This window comes from Pan troglodytes, chromosome 5 (genome assembly GCF_028858775.2).
Source record: "Pan troglodytes isolate AG18354 chromosome 5, NHGRI_mPanTro3-v2.0_pri, whole genome shotgun sequence".
In the NCBI taxonomy this organism is placed as follows: Eukaryota; Metazoa; Chordata; class Mammalia; order Primates; family Hominidae; genus Pan; species Pan troglodytes.
Window position 1 is genome coordinate 85,586,908 of NC_072403.2, and position 17,108 is coordinate 85,604,015.

The window sequence follows — 17,108 nt, forward strand, 5'->3', positions numbered from 1 at the left end:
GAGATCGCGCCACTGCACTCCAGCCTGGGCGACAGAGACAGAGACTCCGTCTCAAAAAAAAAAAAAAAAAAAAAAAAAAAAAAAAAAAAGGAATGCAGAGTAGGTTGGAGGAACCAACAAAAGGATCATGTGAGAGGAGGAGTTTGACCTATTTATTACTCTAACTGTGGGCTTATGCATAGTTTCTCTTTTTTCTTCTTTTATTGAGTTGCAGAATTGGAGAGGGATGGGATTCAGGATGCTGACTTAGGATAATCAACCTCTTAGTAACAAAGAGAAATTAGCTAATCCAGAGTCTGAACATCTTTAAGTTTAGTAAACTCTGAGTGGCTGATAAATACCTCTTTAAAGATGTAAACATGTATTTCATTAAGCAATGACATATTAAAATTAAATGAAAATATGTGTGCTTTTATTTGGCAATGACACATCAACATCATATAAATGTTGTATGTTTTTCCCCTACTTAAGAATCCTGGTGTTTTCATTAACCTAGCATCAAAGGAGAGAATATATTTTACAGAATACAAAAGTCTTGATACTGGCTCAGATGAACTGATTGAGACTGAAACATTAATGAATATGCACAACTATACTTAGGTTTATATTAATATATTATGATCCAACTCACTTTTCTGTATGCCCTCCTATGTTTAACAACTGCTATTATTTTTTTTTTTCCCTGTGTAAGATTTACTTCTTTTAACAGGAAACTTTTCATTTGGCATTCTTAAATCCTTTCTTCAGGGGTACAGCTATGAAATTTATGGTACCACTACCATAGTTAGATCCAGATCTGTAAGAACTGAATTTCTAAAGTTCTATTCACATTGTCTCTATTACTAGAATCTAGGCGAATTTGCTTTCTGCTGCAACCAAATGAGCAGTTGTCCAGTTAATGACAGTTTGGATATTGTGAGGCATGTTTTGTAAAAAAACACATTTTCTTTTTTCTTTTCTTTTTTTTTTTTTAGAGACAGGGTCTTGCTCTGTTGCCCAAGCTGGAGTACAGTGGGTGATCATAACTTTCTGTAACCTCGAACCCCTGGACTCAAGTGATCCTCTCACCTCAGCCTCTTGAGTAGCTGGGACTAAAGGCATATGTCAGCATATCTGACTAATTTTCAAATTTTTACTTGTAGAGTCAGGGTCTCACTATTTTGCCCAGGCTGGTCTTGAACTTTTGGCCTCAAGCAATCCTCCCATCTCAGCCTCCCAAAGCACTGGAATTATAGACGTGAGCCACTGTGCCCAGCAGAACATGTTTTCTTTATCATTGCTCTGTGTCAGGTGATATTACCTAGAAGTCTGGATGGGGGACTCAAAAATCTAGCTAAATTTGTGCATTAAAATGTGTTACTTTGAGCAATTTGGAGCAAGAAAAATCCAGATTTATGTACTATGTCTGTTTTGTCAATGCAGCATTTAAAAAGATCATTACCTATTTCAGCAAAGGAGTGATGAGATGTGATTTATGGTTTAAAGAGCTTATCTGGTTGATGGTTTAAAGAGCTCATCTGGTCCCTGCATGGAGACTATAGAAAGGAGAAGTGTGAAGGGTGTAAGGAATGTACAGTCAGGGAGATCACTTAAAGGACTACTGTAGCTTTCCAGCTAAGAGATGAAGGTGGCTTAAACTAGAGTGAAAGCAGCAGTGAAGAAAAATGGGCAGATTTGAGATGTTTAAAGGCAGAATTAACAGGCCTTGCCCAAATGTTAGATGTGGGAGTAAGTGAAGGGGAGGGATGAAGTTATTAGTAATTCTCTTACTCTAAAAAACTGTATTTTATGCTACTGTAATTTGTAATGTTATTACTTCATTCTATCCTTATTTGCAGTTATCTTATTTTACTGTACATTATTAGTTTTCCCTAAGTGATGCTTTATTGGGACTATGATATACCTTATCATGTGAATTACAAGGGGCTAGAAGGTTGAGAAGTGAAAGAAAGGTAAGTAAAATGATTTCAAATTACTCGTGGTATTACTTGGAAATCTGACCTACAAGTTATAGATCAGGCAACTTTAACTTTTGGATGCATAGTCAGTAATTAGAAAATAAAAAGCGGCCAGGCACGGTGGCTCACGCCTGTAATCCCAGCACTTTGGGAGGACGAGGCGGGTGGATCACCTGAGGTCAGGAGTTTGAGACCAGCCTGGCCAAGAAGGTGAAACCCCGTCTCTACTAAAAATACAAAAATTAGCCGGGCGTGGTGGCAGGCACTTGTAATCCCAGCTACTCGGGAGGTTGAGGCAGGAGACTCGCTTGAACCCAGGAGGTGGAGGTTGCAGTGAGCCGAGATCACGCCATCGCACTCCAGCCTGGGGGACAAGAGCGAGACTTCGTCTCAAAAAAAAAAAAAAGAAAATAAAAAGCCAACTTAGGTGTCACAAAGTATATTACTATGAGATTCTAAGAAATATTAAAAATAAACAATTACTAGCTAATAAAATGGTTGCTGATTACAAATATATTCAATCAGAAAATTTTTATTTCAAGAAGGTATAGCAGTAAAGAAAAACATGCCTGTGAATGTGAATATTTGAAATTGATCCAACAAAAGCATGCTTGCATGACCAAGAGAGAGAACATCCATTGAGCATCAAGTTCAAAGCAAAATCATGCTTGCATAAGGAACATGGCACCCGTCAAAAACAAACATCAGCTTCTAAAATATGTTTTAAACTTAGGAATGTGTGTGGGTGTAACTGAAAGTACACAGGCTAATTTAGAGTGGGACCTGGGAGTGAATCTGTTTCTGATTTTTCACTGGCTGTGTGCTTTTGTAGAAATTACTTACTAGTTTTCATCCTCAGGTTTCTTAGCTATAATATGTAGAGACCACCATCTACCCACTGGGCTGCATGGGGATTAAATGAAATACTGCAAGACATTATAGCAGGCACTTAGTAAAAAGGATTTCTTCCTCCTTTTTATCTGGAGAAAGTTATGCCAATAAGACAAAGTACTATGTACATATATATAAAAAGGAACAAAAGAGGCACATTAATCTGATGGAGGGGACAGTGGAGACAGTCAGAGAAGGCCTCTTGGAGAAGTCTTCTTCAAGGAGCAGGAAGTCACCAGTAGGGACAGATGGAACAATCCAAGCAAAGGCAGCAGCATGTACAGAGGTATGGAAATGAGACAGATAAACATAGGGAGAGCAGGACATTCTAAATGATCTGCAGTATCTAGATTACGTATTGTAGTAACTCTAAGAACTAACACTATTGAGTGGGATAGTGGTATTAAGTTTAATAACATAAAATAATATATAATTTTTTTTTTTTTTTGGAGATGGAGTCTTTCTCTGTCTCCCAGGCTGGAGTGCAGTGGCACAATCTCTGCTCACTGCAACCTCCATCTTCCAGGTTCAAGCAATTCTCCTGCCTCAGCCTCCCGAGTAGCTGGGACTACAGGTATGCATCACCACACCCAGCTAATTTTTGTATTTTTGGTAGAGACAGGATTTCACCATGTTAGCCAGGCTGGTCTCAAACTCCTGACCTCAGGCAATCCGCCCACCTTGGCATCCCAAAGCATTGGGATTACAGGCGTGAGCCACCATGCCTGGACAATAATAGATAATATTTATTACAAGCCGGGCATGGTGGCTCACACTCGTAATCCTAGCACTTTGGGAAGCTGAGATGGGGAAGGATTGCTTGAGCCCAGGAGTTCAAGACCAGCCTGGGCAACATGATGAAACCCCATCTCTACAAAAAATTTCAAAATTAGCTGGTTGTGGTGTTGTGCACCTGTAATCCCAGCTACCTGGGAGGCTGAGGTGGGAAGATGGCTTGAGTCTGGGAAGTTTAGGCTGCAGTGAGCTGTGATTGTGCCACTGCACTTCAGCCTGGGCAACAGAATAAGACTCTTGTCTCAAAAAACAAATATTACTAAGCACTTTCTATACGCTTGGCACTAGTCGAAGTATTTTGCCTGAATTAGGGTTATTATAAGGATTCACTGAGTTAGTAATGTAAAATACTTAGAAGGGTGCTTGGCACAGAGTAACTGTGAATTATCATGGTTTTTTTTTCTGGAAATTAGGAATTGAGGTTATTTCTTAGGAATTGAGGTTAGTTCTCATTTGTGAGAAATTGGGATCTGGGAAAAGTAAGAAATTGTTGAAGAGAGTGGGGGCATGAGGTTCTCAGTGAAACACAGGAATGCTGAGCAGATACTCATACAGAATTGGTGGGAACAATCTGCCCTAGTGTGTAACTTCATAAGCACTGCATGCCTGTGCTCAGGAGTAGGCACTAAGAAAGCAGAGAGCTGGCACTGAGATGGATGTGATGACAAAGCAGGGGGCAAGGGAATCGAGAGTATTGGCAAGAAAATAAAGTGTTGGGCTGGGTGCTGTGGCTCACGCCTGTAATCCTAGCACTTTGGGAGGCTGACGCAGGAGGATCACTTGAGCCCAGGAGTTTGAGACCAGCCTGGGCAACCAAGTGAGACCCTGTTTCTACAAAAAAAAAAAAATAGAAAAAAAGGCCGGGCGCGGTGGCTCATGCCTGTAATCCCAGCACTTTGGGAGGCCGAGGCAGGTGGATCACGAGGTCAGGAGATCGAGACCATCCTGGCTAACACGGTGAAACCCCGTCTGTACCAAAAATAGAAAAAATTAGCCGGGCGTGGTCGTGGGTGCCTGTAGTCCCAGCTACTCGGAGGCTGAGGCAGGAGAATGGCGTGAACCCGGGAGGCGGAGCGTGCAGTGAGCCGAGATAGCGCCACTGCAGTCCAGCCTGGGCGAAAGAGCAAGACCCCGTCTCAAAAAAAAAAAAAAAAAAAAAAAAGAAAAAGAAAAAAATTAGGCAGGCGTGGTGGCACATGCCTGTAGTCCCAGTTCTTCAGGAGGCTTAGGTAGGAGGGTCACTTGAACCTGGGAGGTTGAGGCTGCAGTAAGACCTGTTTGAGCCACTGCATTCTAGCCTGGGCAACAGAGTGAGATCCTGAAAAAAAAAAAAAGGAAATAAAGTGTTGGACTTTGATTGTAACCCAAGAAGAAAGCAAAATGGAGAGGGCTGAAAGTTTAGGAAAATATACACTAGAATATAAAAGTCTATAAGGGCAGGAGCTTTTGTTCTGTTTTGTTTACCTCTTTGTATCTCCAGTGCCTAGAGCAGTGTATGGGAGAATTAGCATGCTGACACAATTCTACTTTCTACACTTTGTATTCTACTTATGGAATAGTCATGACGGTAATTAAGACAGACAGACTCATAATCCTATCAAACCTTCAGATCTACTAATTACCAATTTACAGTAAATCAGGAGGGCAGAAGATGTTAAAGGACAACATAAGGATATAAAATTGCAGGGAAAAAAAAGGAGCGGGGCGGGGGAAACAGATTAAAAAAACATTTCAATCATTTGGAAGGTATGGACATTATTGAGATCCTGATTTGAACACACTATAAAAAATTAGGACATAGGCCGGGCCCGGTGGCTCAGGCCTGTAATCCCAGCACTTTGGGAGGCCAAGGCGGGTGGATCACCTGAGGTCAGAAGTTAGAGACCAGCCTTGCCAACATGGTGAAACTCCGGCTCTACTAAAATACAAAAATTAGCTGGGTGTGGTGGCGTGGGCCTGTAATCCCAGCTACTCAGGAGGCTGAGGCAGGAGAATCACTTGAACCGGGGAGGCGGAGGCTGCAGTGAGCCGAGATCGCACCACTGCACTCCAGCCTGGGCGACAGAGCAAAACTCCGTCTCAAAAAAAAAAAAAAAAAAAAAAAAAAAAAAATCGGGACATAATTGAGGAAATATGAACACTGAGTATTTTGTAAGTATTATAATCATTTTATTATTATTATTTTTTGAGACGAAGTCTTGCTCTTGTCACCCAGGCTGGAGTGCAGGGGCGTGATCTCGGCTCACTGCAAGCTCCGCCTCCCAGGTTCACGCCATTCTCCTGCCTCAGCCTCCGAGTAGCTGGGACTACAGGCGCCCACCACCACGCCCGGCTAATTTTTTGTATTTTTAGTAGAGACGGCGTTTCACCTTGTTAGCCAGGATGGTCTCGGTCTGCTGACCTCAGGTGATCCGCCCGCCTCGGCCTCCCAAAGTGCGTAAGCATTATTTTTATTTGCTGTGATAATGGTACTGTAGTTATGTTAAAAAGAGTCCTTATCTTTTAGAGGTAAATAATTGAAATATTTACATATGAAATGACATGGTATCTGGGATTTGCTTCAAAATACACAGTACGTATGAGCATAAGGCAAGACTGGCCATGAATTGATAACTGTTTAATCTGGGTGCTGGTTACATGGGGGCTCATTATATACTTCTCTTAATTGCCATATATGCTCCTTCTCTATAAAACTTATCATATTCTAAATAGCAAAAACAGTATGTTACTACTATTTCCACTTCACTTGCTCTCCAGTGGGTATGTAAAGAGGGAAAATAAAAAAGGAAATTGTTATAACAAAGGTAGCCACCTAAAGCCAGGAAGGACAGGGCCAGTACCATAAGATCCATATACTCAACCCATGAATCAAGTAGGGATTGTTTTTAAAAGGGATGCTATAAGCTACTTTTTAAAAAATCAACTTTATTGAAGTATAATTTACATGATAAATGTATACATTTGTCCATCTCAATCTTTATTGAGATGTATAACTTTTCTATCCACATCTCTGCCAACATTTGGTATTATCAGCCTTTTGGATTTTAGCTATTCTAGTGGGTGTATAGTGCCTCGTTGTAATTTTAGTCTGTATTTTCCTGAGAATAATGTTTAACATTTGTGCTAAATTTTGATTATACATATACATATTTTTCAATTGTAACAATGTAATAATCTCTGGCAAATATCTTTATTATAATTTTTATTTCTATATTTCTATATTATTTTATGAGGAATATTATACAATTTGAACACTACAAGCCACAGAAAATGATCAGTTTATGGAACTAAGTCCGACTTCCAGGTAAAACGTAACTATGGTATGGTATTTACAGTTTGTGTTGACTAAAATAAGCTCCCAGCTGCCAGATGGAGCTGTAATGTTGCCACCTCTACTGCCACCATCTGGTAACATTAAAAACAAATAAAAATATAGAAACTATACAATTCTGGGTCAGCCAAAGTCAAATTTCCAACACAACTCTTTCTCACACACAGATCTTTGAAACTGTAGAATGCATTCAAACTGATTTGTTCTTTAGTTTTCGTTACTTTCAAATAAACTATATTACAAAAGTGTCAAATAGCAAAATATTTTAATTTTCTCAAATTCAGGGAAGATGCTTTACGACGTACCTGCTTTTCGATTTGTTCCAAGACCTTTGGCAAATTACCTTAGAACTCCATAGGTATCTTGAGGATAACTGAACCTTTTCCTAACTTAAATCATAGACTGCCAGACGGAAAAAAAAATGTCCTCGATGTTTTTAGTCTCTTACTGCACAATGTCAAGATATTAGCTGGGTTATACAATAGTTGCCCTCTGCATACTCACAAATGTTAACTCCAGTCCTTTTTTGTCTTCCCTCCCCGCCTAAGAAGCTACCAGGTCACATGCTGGCGGATACGCAGTGGCGGAAACCTAGCGGTGACAGGGAAGGACAGCCCTCTGCCTACTGATCTGCAGGTTTCTCCTCCAGTTTGCTCTTACACCGGGTCCTCCGCTCGGACCTTAGCCCATTCATTTGATGATTCTCTCCCAGTTCGTTCTTCCACTGGGTCCCTTGCTCAGCACCACCCAAAATAACCACCAGCGCAGCGCCGGCTGCACCGCCGCTCCCCGCCCCCGCCCCCGCCCCCGCCCCGTGGGGCTGCACCTGCCGAGGCCCCGGCTCGGCTCCGCGATCACGGTCGCGGCCCCCGGGGTCCCCGAGGGGCTTCTGCGCACCGAGGCAGGCGGGACTGAGCGGCACTCTGAACGGGCTCCCCTCTTAATGTCCCCTCGCGCCTGAGCAGTTCCGGTCCCGCCGGCGCAGGGTGCGGGTACCCGGGCCATGCCGGCCCAGAGACCGCCGCCCCCGGGACCGCCGCCCACTCGAAGCCCCTGGACGACCCCGCCGCTTACCGGCTTCGGCCAGTGGGGCGCCCGGTAGAAGAGGCGTGCGGTCCGTGCTCTCCTCGCCATCATTCCGGGCCAGGTCTCGAACCGGAGACCTCATGACGCCTACGTGGAGCAGGTGTACTCGCCACCTGGCAGAGAAGGGTGCGCCGGCCCGACAGCCCGAAGCCCCCGGGCCGAGCTGGCTGGACCGGGCGGGGCGGGGGCGATGACACCGCCCCGCGGCCACGTCTAGTCCCCGCGGTCCCGCCCAGAGGCGGCCGCGCCGACTCCGCCCCCGCCGCCATCTTAGGTGTGGGCAACTCTGGCTTGGGTTGGACTAGGGAAGCGGAGTTCTGGGAGTTCTCGTAGGATTGGCGCAAAGTGAGCTCGCCCCGCCGGTCTACGCATGCCGGGGAGCCGGTGTTCAGACGACTGTCTCCCGCTCCTGCACCCCCTTGTAAAGTGCAGGGGCCACCCTGCCCGCAGCGAGGATGAGTGGGGGCTTGCGGGCGGGCAGTGGGGACTTGAATTGCACATAATTAAGGGGAGGGCTTCGACCGAACTAGGGAAGTGGGTGGTGTGCATTTCACAATTTGACATTCACTTGTTAGCAGTCAGTTGCCATACTGTTAGCAACCTTTGTACTATCTACCTCGTGACTGTGACAGCATATTGTCCCTAAAATAGCTTTTTTTTTTTTTTTTTTTGGTCTCCCAGACAGGGTCTTGCTCTGTTGCCCAAGCTGGAATGCAGTGGCGCAATCGCAGCTCACTGCAACCTCCAACTCCTGGACTCAAGCGATTCTCTTCAGCTCCCCCAAGTAGCTGGGACTACAGGGGCATGCCACCACATCTGGCTAATTTTGTTTCTACTTTTTATTTTTGTAGAGGCGTGGTCTTATTATATTGCCCAGGCTGGTTTCGAACTCCTGGGCTCAAGCAATCCTCCTCGGCCTCCCAAAGTGCTGGGATTACAGGCGTGAGCCACTGCTCCTGGTCCTAAAATAGCTTTTAGGCGGAAAAACAGCAATGGAAATTTGTTGAGTCCTATGATGTTGCTGGTTTTATAGGTAAAAATAATCAACATAGGTAGTTTCAAATGGTTCGACCTATGGAATCCTCTGATGTATGTGTGCATGTTATATCTCCACGATAGAATTTGGATAGATTGTGCTAGCATTTGCGGACTCTGAAAGTGAAACTAGGAAAACCCAGCTCGCCTTGGCAGGGCAGATCTGGATCCGCCAATAAAGGCTGTCTCTGTGGAGGTAGAAAATAAGATGTAGATGCTCTCGGAGAGTTTGGTGTAGACAGGGAAGACCCGCAAGCCACTAATTCAGCAAACCAGGTTAGAAGCTTAGTGAGGTCCACGTGAGAACAAAGGGGAGGGTCCTTTACCTAGAAGGGAGGGCGAGGATTTCTGTAGGCATCCCTACCTCCAGATCAGTAAATGCTAGGAAAGTTCTCAAGTTAAAGCAGCAAATCAAGCCTTGTTTCTGAGTTACTGAATTACCATGTAGATTTTTACACTCTCTAAGGGTTGTAGAAAAATGCAATTTTCAAACTTGATTATGCAGAGTCACCTGGCAAATCCTTTTAAAATCTAGATTCAGATTCAGCAGATCTGGTGTGATGGTTAATTTTATGTGTTAACTTGCTGGATGTCTTTGGATGAGGTTAACACTAAAATCATTGAACTCTGGGTAAAGATGGCTGCCTTCCATAATATGGGTGGGCTTCCTTCAATCAGTTGAAGGCCTGTCTAGAATAAAAAATCCGACTCCCCCACTTCTCTTCCCCAAGCAAGGGAGACTTCTCCAGCAGAGCGTCCTCAGACTTGATCTGCACCACAGGTCCTCCTGGGTCTCCAAGCATGTGCACCATCATCTGTTTTGGGTCTGGAGTCGGCCAGCCTATATTGTGAAAGCCAAAACTTTATTACCCAAACTACCCAATTGGGGCTGTTTCTCTGAGAAGCCCAGTACATCTGGGATGGGCCTGAGATTCTGTATTGCTAACAAGCTCCCAGATGACCAAGGTTATAGATAACTTGGGCCAGGGAATATAGTTGCAACAGACTTGAAAGACTTCAAACCAGAGGAATTCTTTTTTTTAATATTTTTTATTTTAGAAATTTTAGGTTTACATAAACGTTGCAAAGATAGTACAGTGAATTCTCCATACCCTTTGCTTAGTTTGACCTATTATTAAGATCTTACATTAGTATCATGCATATATCATAACTAACGAGCCAGTATAGACAATTATTAACTGAAGTTCATACTTAATTTGCGTTTCTTTAATTTTTACCTAATATCCTTTTTCGGTCCCAGGATCTCATCCAGGATGCCACATTACATGTCTCCTTAGGCTCCTCTAGATTGACAGTTCCTGACTTTCATTGCTTTTGCTGACCTTGACAGTTTTGTAGAGTACTGGTAGGTTTTGTAGAAAGTGTCTTAATTTGGGTTGTCGAATTTTTTTTTGAGACGAGGTCACGCTCTGTTGTCCAGGCTAGAGTGCAGTGGCACGATCTCGGCTCACTGCAGCCTCCACCTCCCAGGTTCAAGCGATTCTCCTGCTTCAACGTCCCGAGTAGCTGGGACTATAGGTGCATGCCACCACGCCAGGCTAATTTTTTGTATTTTTAGTAGAGATGGGGTTTCACCATGTTAGCCAGGATGGTCTCCATCTCCTGACCTCCTGCCTCAGCCTCCCCCTGCCTCAGCCTCCCAAAGTGCTGGGATTACAGGCATGAACCACCACCCCCGGCCTGAATGTTTTTCTTATAATTAGACTGGGGTTATGGATTTTTGAGGGAAAGGTCATAGAGGTAAAGGGCCATTCTCATCATGTAATGTCAAGGGAATGTGCTGTCAACTTATTTATCACTGATGATTATCACTAGTGATGGTAAGCCTCATCGCATGCCTGAGGTCGTGTTTGTCAGGTGTTTTCACTGTGAAGTTAACTCTTTTCCCCCGGCCTTTTCTCTTTGGAAGGAAATCAGTATGTGCAGCCTTCACTTAAGGGGTGGGGAGTTATCTATACTCCACCAGTTTCAGGGGAAGAATTCTTTTGTTTGGGAGATTTGTTTATTCTCCTACATTTATTTACTTATTCAATCATTTATTTTTATTAGTATGATGTCATGGTTATTATTTTATACTTTGGGTTATACTCCCAACACTATGTTATTTATTTTGTTGCTCAAATTGTTCCAGCTTTGGTGACTAAGAGCTCTTTCAGTTGGCTCTTGTGTCTTGCATGCCTCCATTGTTGTGTTTTTTGAGCATTCCCTTACTTTCTGGTACAACAAGATGTTCCAGGCTCATCTTGTGTATTCTCTACCTCTGCCATTTCTATAAGGAGAATGATATTACAAACTAACATCTGAGCATTGGGTGTACTTCTTCCTATTGCAGTGTCATTGATTCTAGGTTCAGAGGAGGTACTTTGGTTTTTGTTTTGTTTTATAATCTTCCCAAGAAGAGTCACCTAAGCTTGAGTGCAGAGGTGTGATCACGGCTCCCTGTAGGCTCCACCTCCTGGGCTCAAGTGGTCCTCCTACCTCAGCCTCCCCGGTAGCTGAGACCACAGGCATGTGCCACCATGCCCTGCTAATTTAAAAAAATTTTTGTTAGAGACAGGGCCTCCCTGTGATGCCCAGGCTGGGCTCAAGCAGTCCTCCTGCCTTGACCTTCCAAAGTATTGATATGATAGGTGTGAACCACTGTGCCTGGCCCCAGGAAGATTAAAAAAAAGTATGATGACACATTTTCCCCCCTTATATCTGGCATTTATTTCTTGATTGCACACTACCATAAAAGATCATTGTTGGTGTTATTTATTTATTATTATTATTATTTTGAGACAGAGTTTCACTCTTGTTGCTCAGGCTGGAGTGCAGTGGTGCAATCTCAGTTCACTGCAACCTCCTGGGTTCAAGCGATTCTCCTGCCTTAGCCTCCGGAGTAGCTGGGATTACAGGCGCCCACCACCATGCCCGGCTAATTTTTTGTATTTTTAGTAGAGATAGGGTTTCACCATGTTGGCCAGGCTGGTCTTGAACTCCTGACCTCAGGTGATCCAACCATCTCGGCCTCCCAAAGTGTTGGGATTACAGGCATGAGCCACCATGCCCAGCCTATTTTTTTTCTCTCCTTTCCTGGTCTTTTTTTTTTTTTTCTTACATGGTTTGTTTGAATCTGGATCCATTCATGTTCAGACCTCACATACTGTAGAAATCTCTCACATGTCTTTATGTTTTCTCCTTGCAATTTCTTTCTTTATTTTCTTTCTTTCTCTTTCTTTCTTTCTTTCTCTCTTCCTTTCTCTCTCTTTTTCTCTCTCTCTCTTTCTTTCTTTCTCTCTCTCTTTCTGTCTCTCTTTCTTTCTCTCTCTCTCTCTCTTTCTTTTTTTTTTTATGGAGTTTCACTCTTGTTGCCCAGGCTGGAGTGCAGTGGCACAATCTTGGCTCAGTGGAACCTCCACCTCCCAGGTTCAAGCAATTCTCCTGCCTCAGCCTCCCGAGTAGCTGGGACTACAGGCGTGTGCCACCACGCCTGGCTAATTTTTGTATTTTTAGTAGAGACGGGGTTTTGCCATGTTGGCCAGGCTGGTCTCAAACTCCTGACCTCAGGTAGTCCGCCCGCCTTGGCCTCCCACAGTGGTGGGATTATAGGCATGAGCCACTGCGCCCGGCCTCATATTTATTCTTTAGTTGATACTTTTCCTTTATCAACACTTTAGACTAGCACTGTTCAGTAGAAATATAATGCAAGCCATAGATGTAATTTTAAATTTTCTAGTAGCCACATTAAAAAAGTAAAACAAAGCAAAACAAAAATGGGGAAATTAATTGTATAACATGCATTTTTAATCCGATATATCAGTTCAACATGTAATCAATATAAAATGATTAATGAGATAAGCTCTTTTGTTGGTACTAATTTTTTTTTATTTTTTATTTTATTCTATTTTTTTGAGATGGAGTCTCGCTCTGTCACCCAGGCTGGAGTGAAATGGTGTGATCCTGGCTCACTGCAACCTCCACCTCCCGGGTTCAAACAATTTTCCTGCCTCAGCCTCCTGAGTAGCTGGGATCACAGGCACCCACCACCACACCTGGCTAATTTTTGTATTTTTTTTTTTTTAAGTGACTTCTATTTATTTATTTATTTATTTATTATTATTTTTTTAATTGATCATTCTTGGGTGTTTCTCACAGAGGGGGATTTGGCAGGGTCATAGGACAATAGTGGAGGGAAGGTCAGCAGATAAACAAGTGAACAAAGGTCTCTGGTTTTCCTAGGCAGAGGACTCTGCGGCCTTCTGCAGCTGTTGTGTCCCTGGGTACTTGAGATTAGGGAGTGGTGATGACTCTTAATGAGCATGCTGCCTTCAAGCATCTGTTTAACAAAGCACATCTTGCACCGCCCTTAATCCATTTAACCCTGAGTGGACACAGCACATGTTTCAGAGAGCACAGGGTTGGGGGTAAGGTCACAGATCAATAGGATCCCAAGGCAGAAGAATTTTTCTTAGTACAGAACAAAATGAAAAGTCTCCCATGTCTACTTCTTTCTACACAGACACGGCAACCATCCGATTTCTCAATCTTTTCCCCACCTTTCCCCCCTTTCTATTCGACAAAGCCGCCATTGTCATCCTGGCCCGTTCTCAATGAGCTGTTGGGCATACCTCCCAGACGGGGTGGTGGCCGGGCAGAGGGGCTCCTCACTTCCCAGTAGGGGCGGCCGGGCAGAGGTGCCCCTCACCTCCCGGATGGGGCGGCTGGCCGGGCGGGGGGCTGACCCCCCCACCTCCCTCCCGGACGGGGCGGCTGGCCGGGCAGAGGGGCTCCTCACTTCCCAGTAGGGGTGGCCGGGCAGAGGCGCCCGTCACCTCCCGGACGGGGCGGCTGGCCGGGCGGGGGGCTGACCCCCCCACCTCCCTCCCGGACGGGGCGGCTGGCCGGGTGGGGGGCTGACCCCCCCCCACCTCCCTCCCGGACGGGGCGGCTGGCTGGGCAGAGGGGCTCCTCACTTCCCAGTAGGGGCGGCCGGGCAGAGGCGCCCCTCACCTCCTGGACGGGGCGGCTGGCCGGGCGGGGGGCTGAGCCCCCCACCTCCCTCCCGGACGGGGCGGCTGGCTGGGCAGAGGGGCTCCTCACTTCCCAGTAGGGGCGGCCAGGCAGAGGCGCCCCTCACCTCCCGGATGGGGCGGCTGGCCGGGTGGGGGGCTGACCCCCCCACCTCCCTCCCGGACGGGGCGGCTGGCCTGGCGGGGGGCTGACCCCCCCCACCTCCCTCCCGGACGGGGTGGCTGCCGGGCGGAGACGCTCCTCACTTCCCAGACGGGGTGGCTGCCGGGCGGAGAGGCTCCTCACTTCTCAGACGGGGCGGCTGCCGGATGGAGAGGCTCCTCACTTCTCATATGGGGCGGCTGCCGGGTGGAGGGTCTCCTCAGTTCTCAGACGGGGCGGCCGGGCAGAGACGCTCCTCACCTCCCAGATGGGGTGGCGGCCAGGCAGAGGCGCTCCTCACATCCCAGACGGGGCGGCGGGGCAGAGGCGCTCCCCACATCCCAGACGATGGGCGGCCGGGCAGAGACGCTCCTCACTTCCTAGATGTGATGGCGGCCGGGAAGAGGCGCTCCTCACTTCCCAGATGGGATGGCGGCTGGGCAGAGACGCTCCTCACTTTCCAGACTGGGCAGCCAGGCAGAGGGGCTCCTCACATCCCAGATGATGGGTGGCCAGGCAGAGAGGCTCCTCACTTCCCAGACGGGGTGGCGGCTGGGCAGAGGCTGCAATCTCAGCACTTTGGGAGGCCAAGGCAGGCTGCTGGGAGGTGGAGGTTGTAGCGAGCCGAGATCACGCCACTGCACTCCAGCCTGGGCGCCATTGAGCACTGAGTGAACCAGACTCCATCTGCAATCCCGGCACCTCGGGAGGCTGAGGCTGGCGGATCACTCGCGGTTAGGAGCTGGAGACCAGCCCGGCCAACACAGCGAAACCCCCTCTCCACCAAAAAAATACGAAAACCAGTCAGGCGTGGCGGCGCGCGCCTGCAATTGCAGGCACTCCGCAGGCTGAGGCAGGAGAATCAGGCAGGGAGGCTGCAGTGAGCCGAGATGGCAGCAGTACAGTCCAGCTTTGGCTCGGCATGAGAGGGAGACTGTGGAAAGAGAGGGAGAGGGAGACCATGGGGAGAGGGAGACCATGGGGAGAGGGAGAGGGAGAGGGAGCGGGAGAGGGAGAGGGAGAGGGAGCATTTTTGTATTTTTAGTAGAGACGGAGTTTCACCATGTTGACCAGGCTGGTCTCGAACTCCTGACTTCAGGCTATCTGCCTGACTCGGCCTCCCAAAGTGCTGGGATTACAGGCGGAGCCACCAGGTCCGGCCTGGTACTAAATTTTTGAAACCCGGTGTGTATTTTATACCTACAGCACATCTCCATTAGGACCAGCCACATTTCAAGTGCTCAATAGCCACATTGTGTCTGGGTCTACCATATTGGACAGCATAGTTCTAGACCATGTGAGGGCTTACACTCTCTGTCTCTCCCATCCGCCATCCTGTCTTTGGATGGGCAAGGAACACCTTTTGGATAGAGTATCTAGTTCAAAAGCCTCTAGCTGTTTTTCTTAGTTTCTTCTTCTCTCAAATGAAGATAATAATAGAAACATTTTCATAGGGGGGGTTGTAAGAATTAGATAATTAAATAAGATAATACCTGTAAATTATAGTACTGTACCTGGTGGGTACTGTACTGTAATTATTACATTTCAATATATGTTAGCCATTAGCATTTTTTTTTTTTGAGACGGAATTTAACCCTCATTACCCAGGCTGGAGTGCAATGGCGTGATCTCGGCTCACCGCAACCTCCACCTCCTGGGTTCCAGCGATTCTCCTGCCTCAGCCTCCTGAATTGCTGGGATTACAGGAGCCTGCCACCATGCCCAGCTAATTTTTGTTATTTTTAGTAGAGATGGTGTTTCAGCATGTTGGCCAGGCTGGTCTTGAACTCCTGACCTCAGATGATCCACCCCCGCTTGGCCTCTCAAAGTGCTGGGATTACAGGCGTGAGCCACCGCGCTTGGCCGCCATTACCATTTTTTTAGAGTTAAATTTGCTTTGCAAAATGAGCTTACCTATCTTAGGAACAACCCATTTGATTTTAATTATATCTCTTTTAGGATACATATCATTTTCTGTATGGAATTTTATAGTTAGTAGTTGATTGTTTAATGTTTTAGTTTCCTTTTATAACTGTAGGTTTCCTAGGAGCTGGAACCAAGTCTTATTTATTTTTTGCAACCTGAGCAGATCCCAGTTCTCGTCCTTTCACTGTGTTCATTGTGTTTCACAGTGCCTCATCATATTGGCCTTAGTTAAATTTTCAAGTATGTAGGAATATATGGGGAATAAAAAGTAAATGGAGGGGCAGATATTTAAATCACCAATTTAGTAATTAATTACTTTTTGAGACGGAGTCTCACTCTGTTGTCCAGGCTGGAGTGCAGTGGTGCAATCTGTGCTCACTGCAACCTCTACCTCCAGGGTTCAAGCAGTTCTCCTGCCTCAGCCTCCTGAGTAACTGGGATTACAGGCACCTGCCACCACACCTGGCTAATTTCTGTATTTTTAGTAAAGACAGGTTTCACCGTGTTGGCCAGGCTGGGCTCAGACTCCCAATGTCAAGTGATCCGCCTGCCTTGGTCTCCCAAAGTGCTGGGATTACAGGCGTGAGCCACTGCACCCAGGCTGAATGATTAATTTAGACTTGATAAACTTGGTAAAGGAATTTTTTGATGAATGATATGGTTCTATAAAATAATCCTTTTTTGCCGGGCGCAGTGGCTCATGCCTGTAATCCCAGCACTTGGGGAGGCCGAGGCAGGCAGATCACCTGAGGTCAGGAGTTCAAGACCAGCCTGACCAACACAGAGAAACCCCGTCTCTACTAAAAATACAAAATTAGCCGGGTGTGGTGGCTCATGCCTGTAATCCCAGCTACTCGGGAGGCTAAGGCAGGAGAATCGCTTGAACCCAGGAGGCGGAGGTTGCCATAAGC

The 17,108-nt window shown here is 46.1% G+C and overlaps 1 protein-coding gene across 4 annotated transcripts in view; it reads right to left on the reverse strand.

Moving 5' to 3' along the window:
* SLC17A5 (solute carrier family 17 member 5) overlaps nucleotides 1-8,337 on the reverse strand; it is a 72,414-nt gene extending 64,077 nt beyond the window's left edge. For 3 of the 4 annotated variants that reach the window (XM_009451561.5, XM_003311405.5, XM_054686049.2), the window contains exon 1: nucleotides 8,050-8,337. In XM_009451561.5, the coding sequence (XP_009449836.1) occupies nucleotides 8,050-8,143 (94 nt within the window). In that variant the 5' untranslated portion in view covers nucleotides 8,144-8,337. The remainder of the gene's footprint in view (nucleotides 1-8,049) is intronic. The other variant, XM_016955862.4, reaches the window with a different exon arrangement.
* Nucleotides 8,338-17,108: the final 8,771 nt, after the last annotated feature.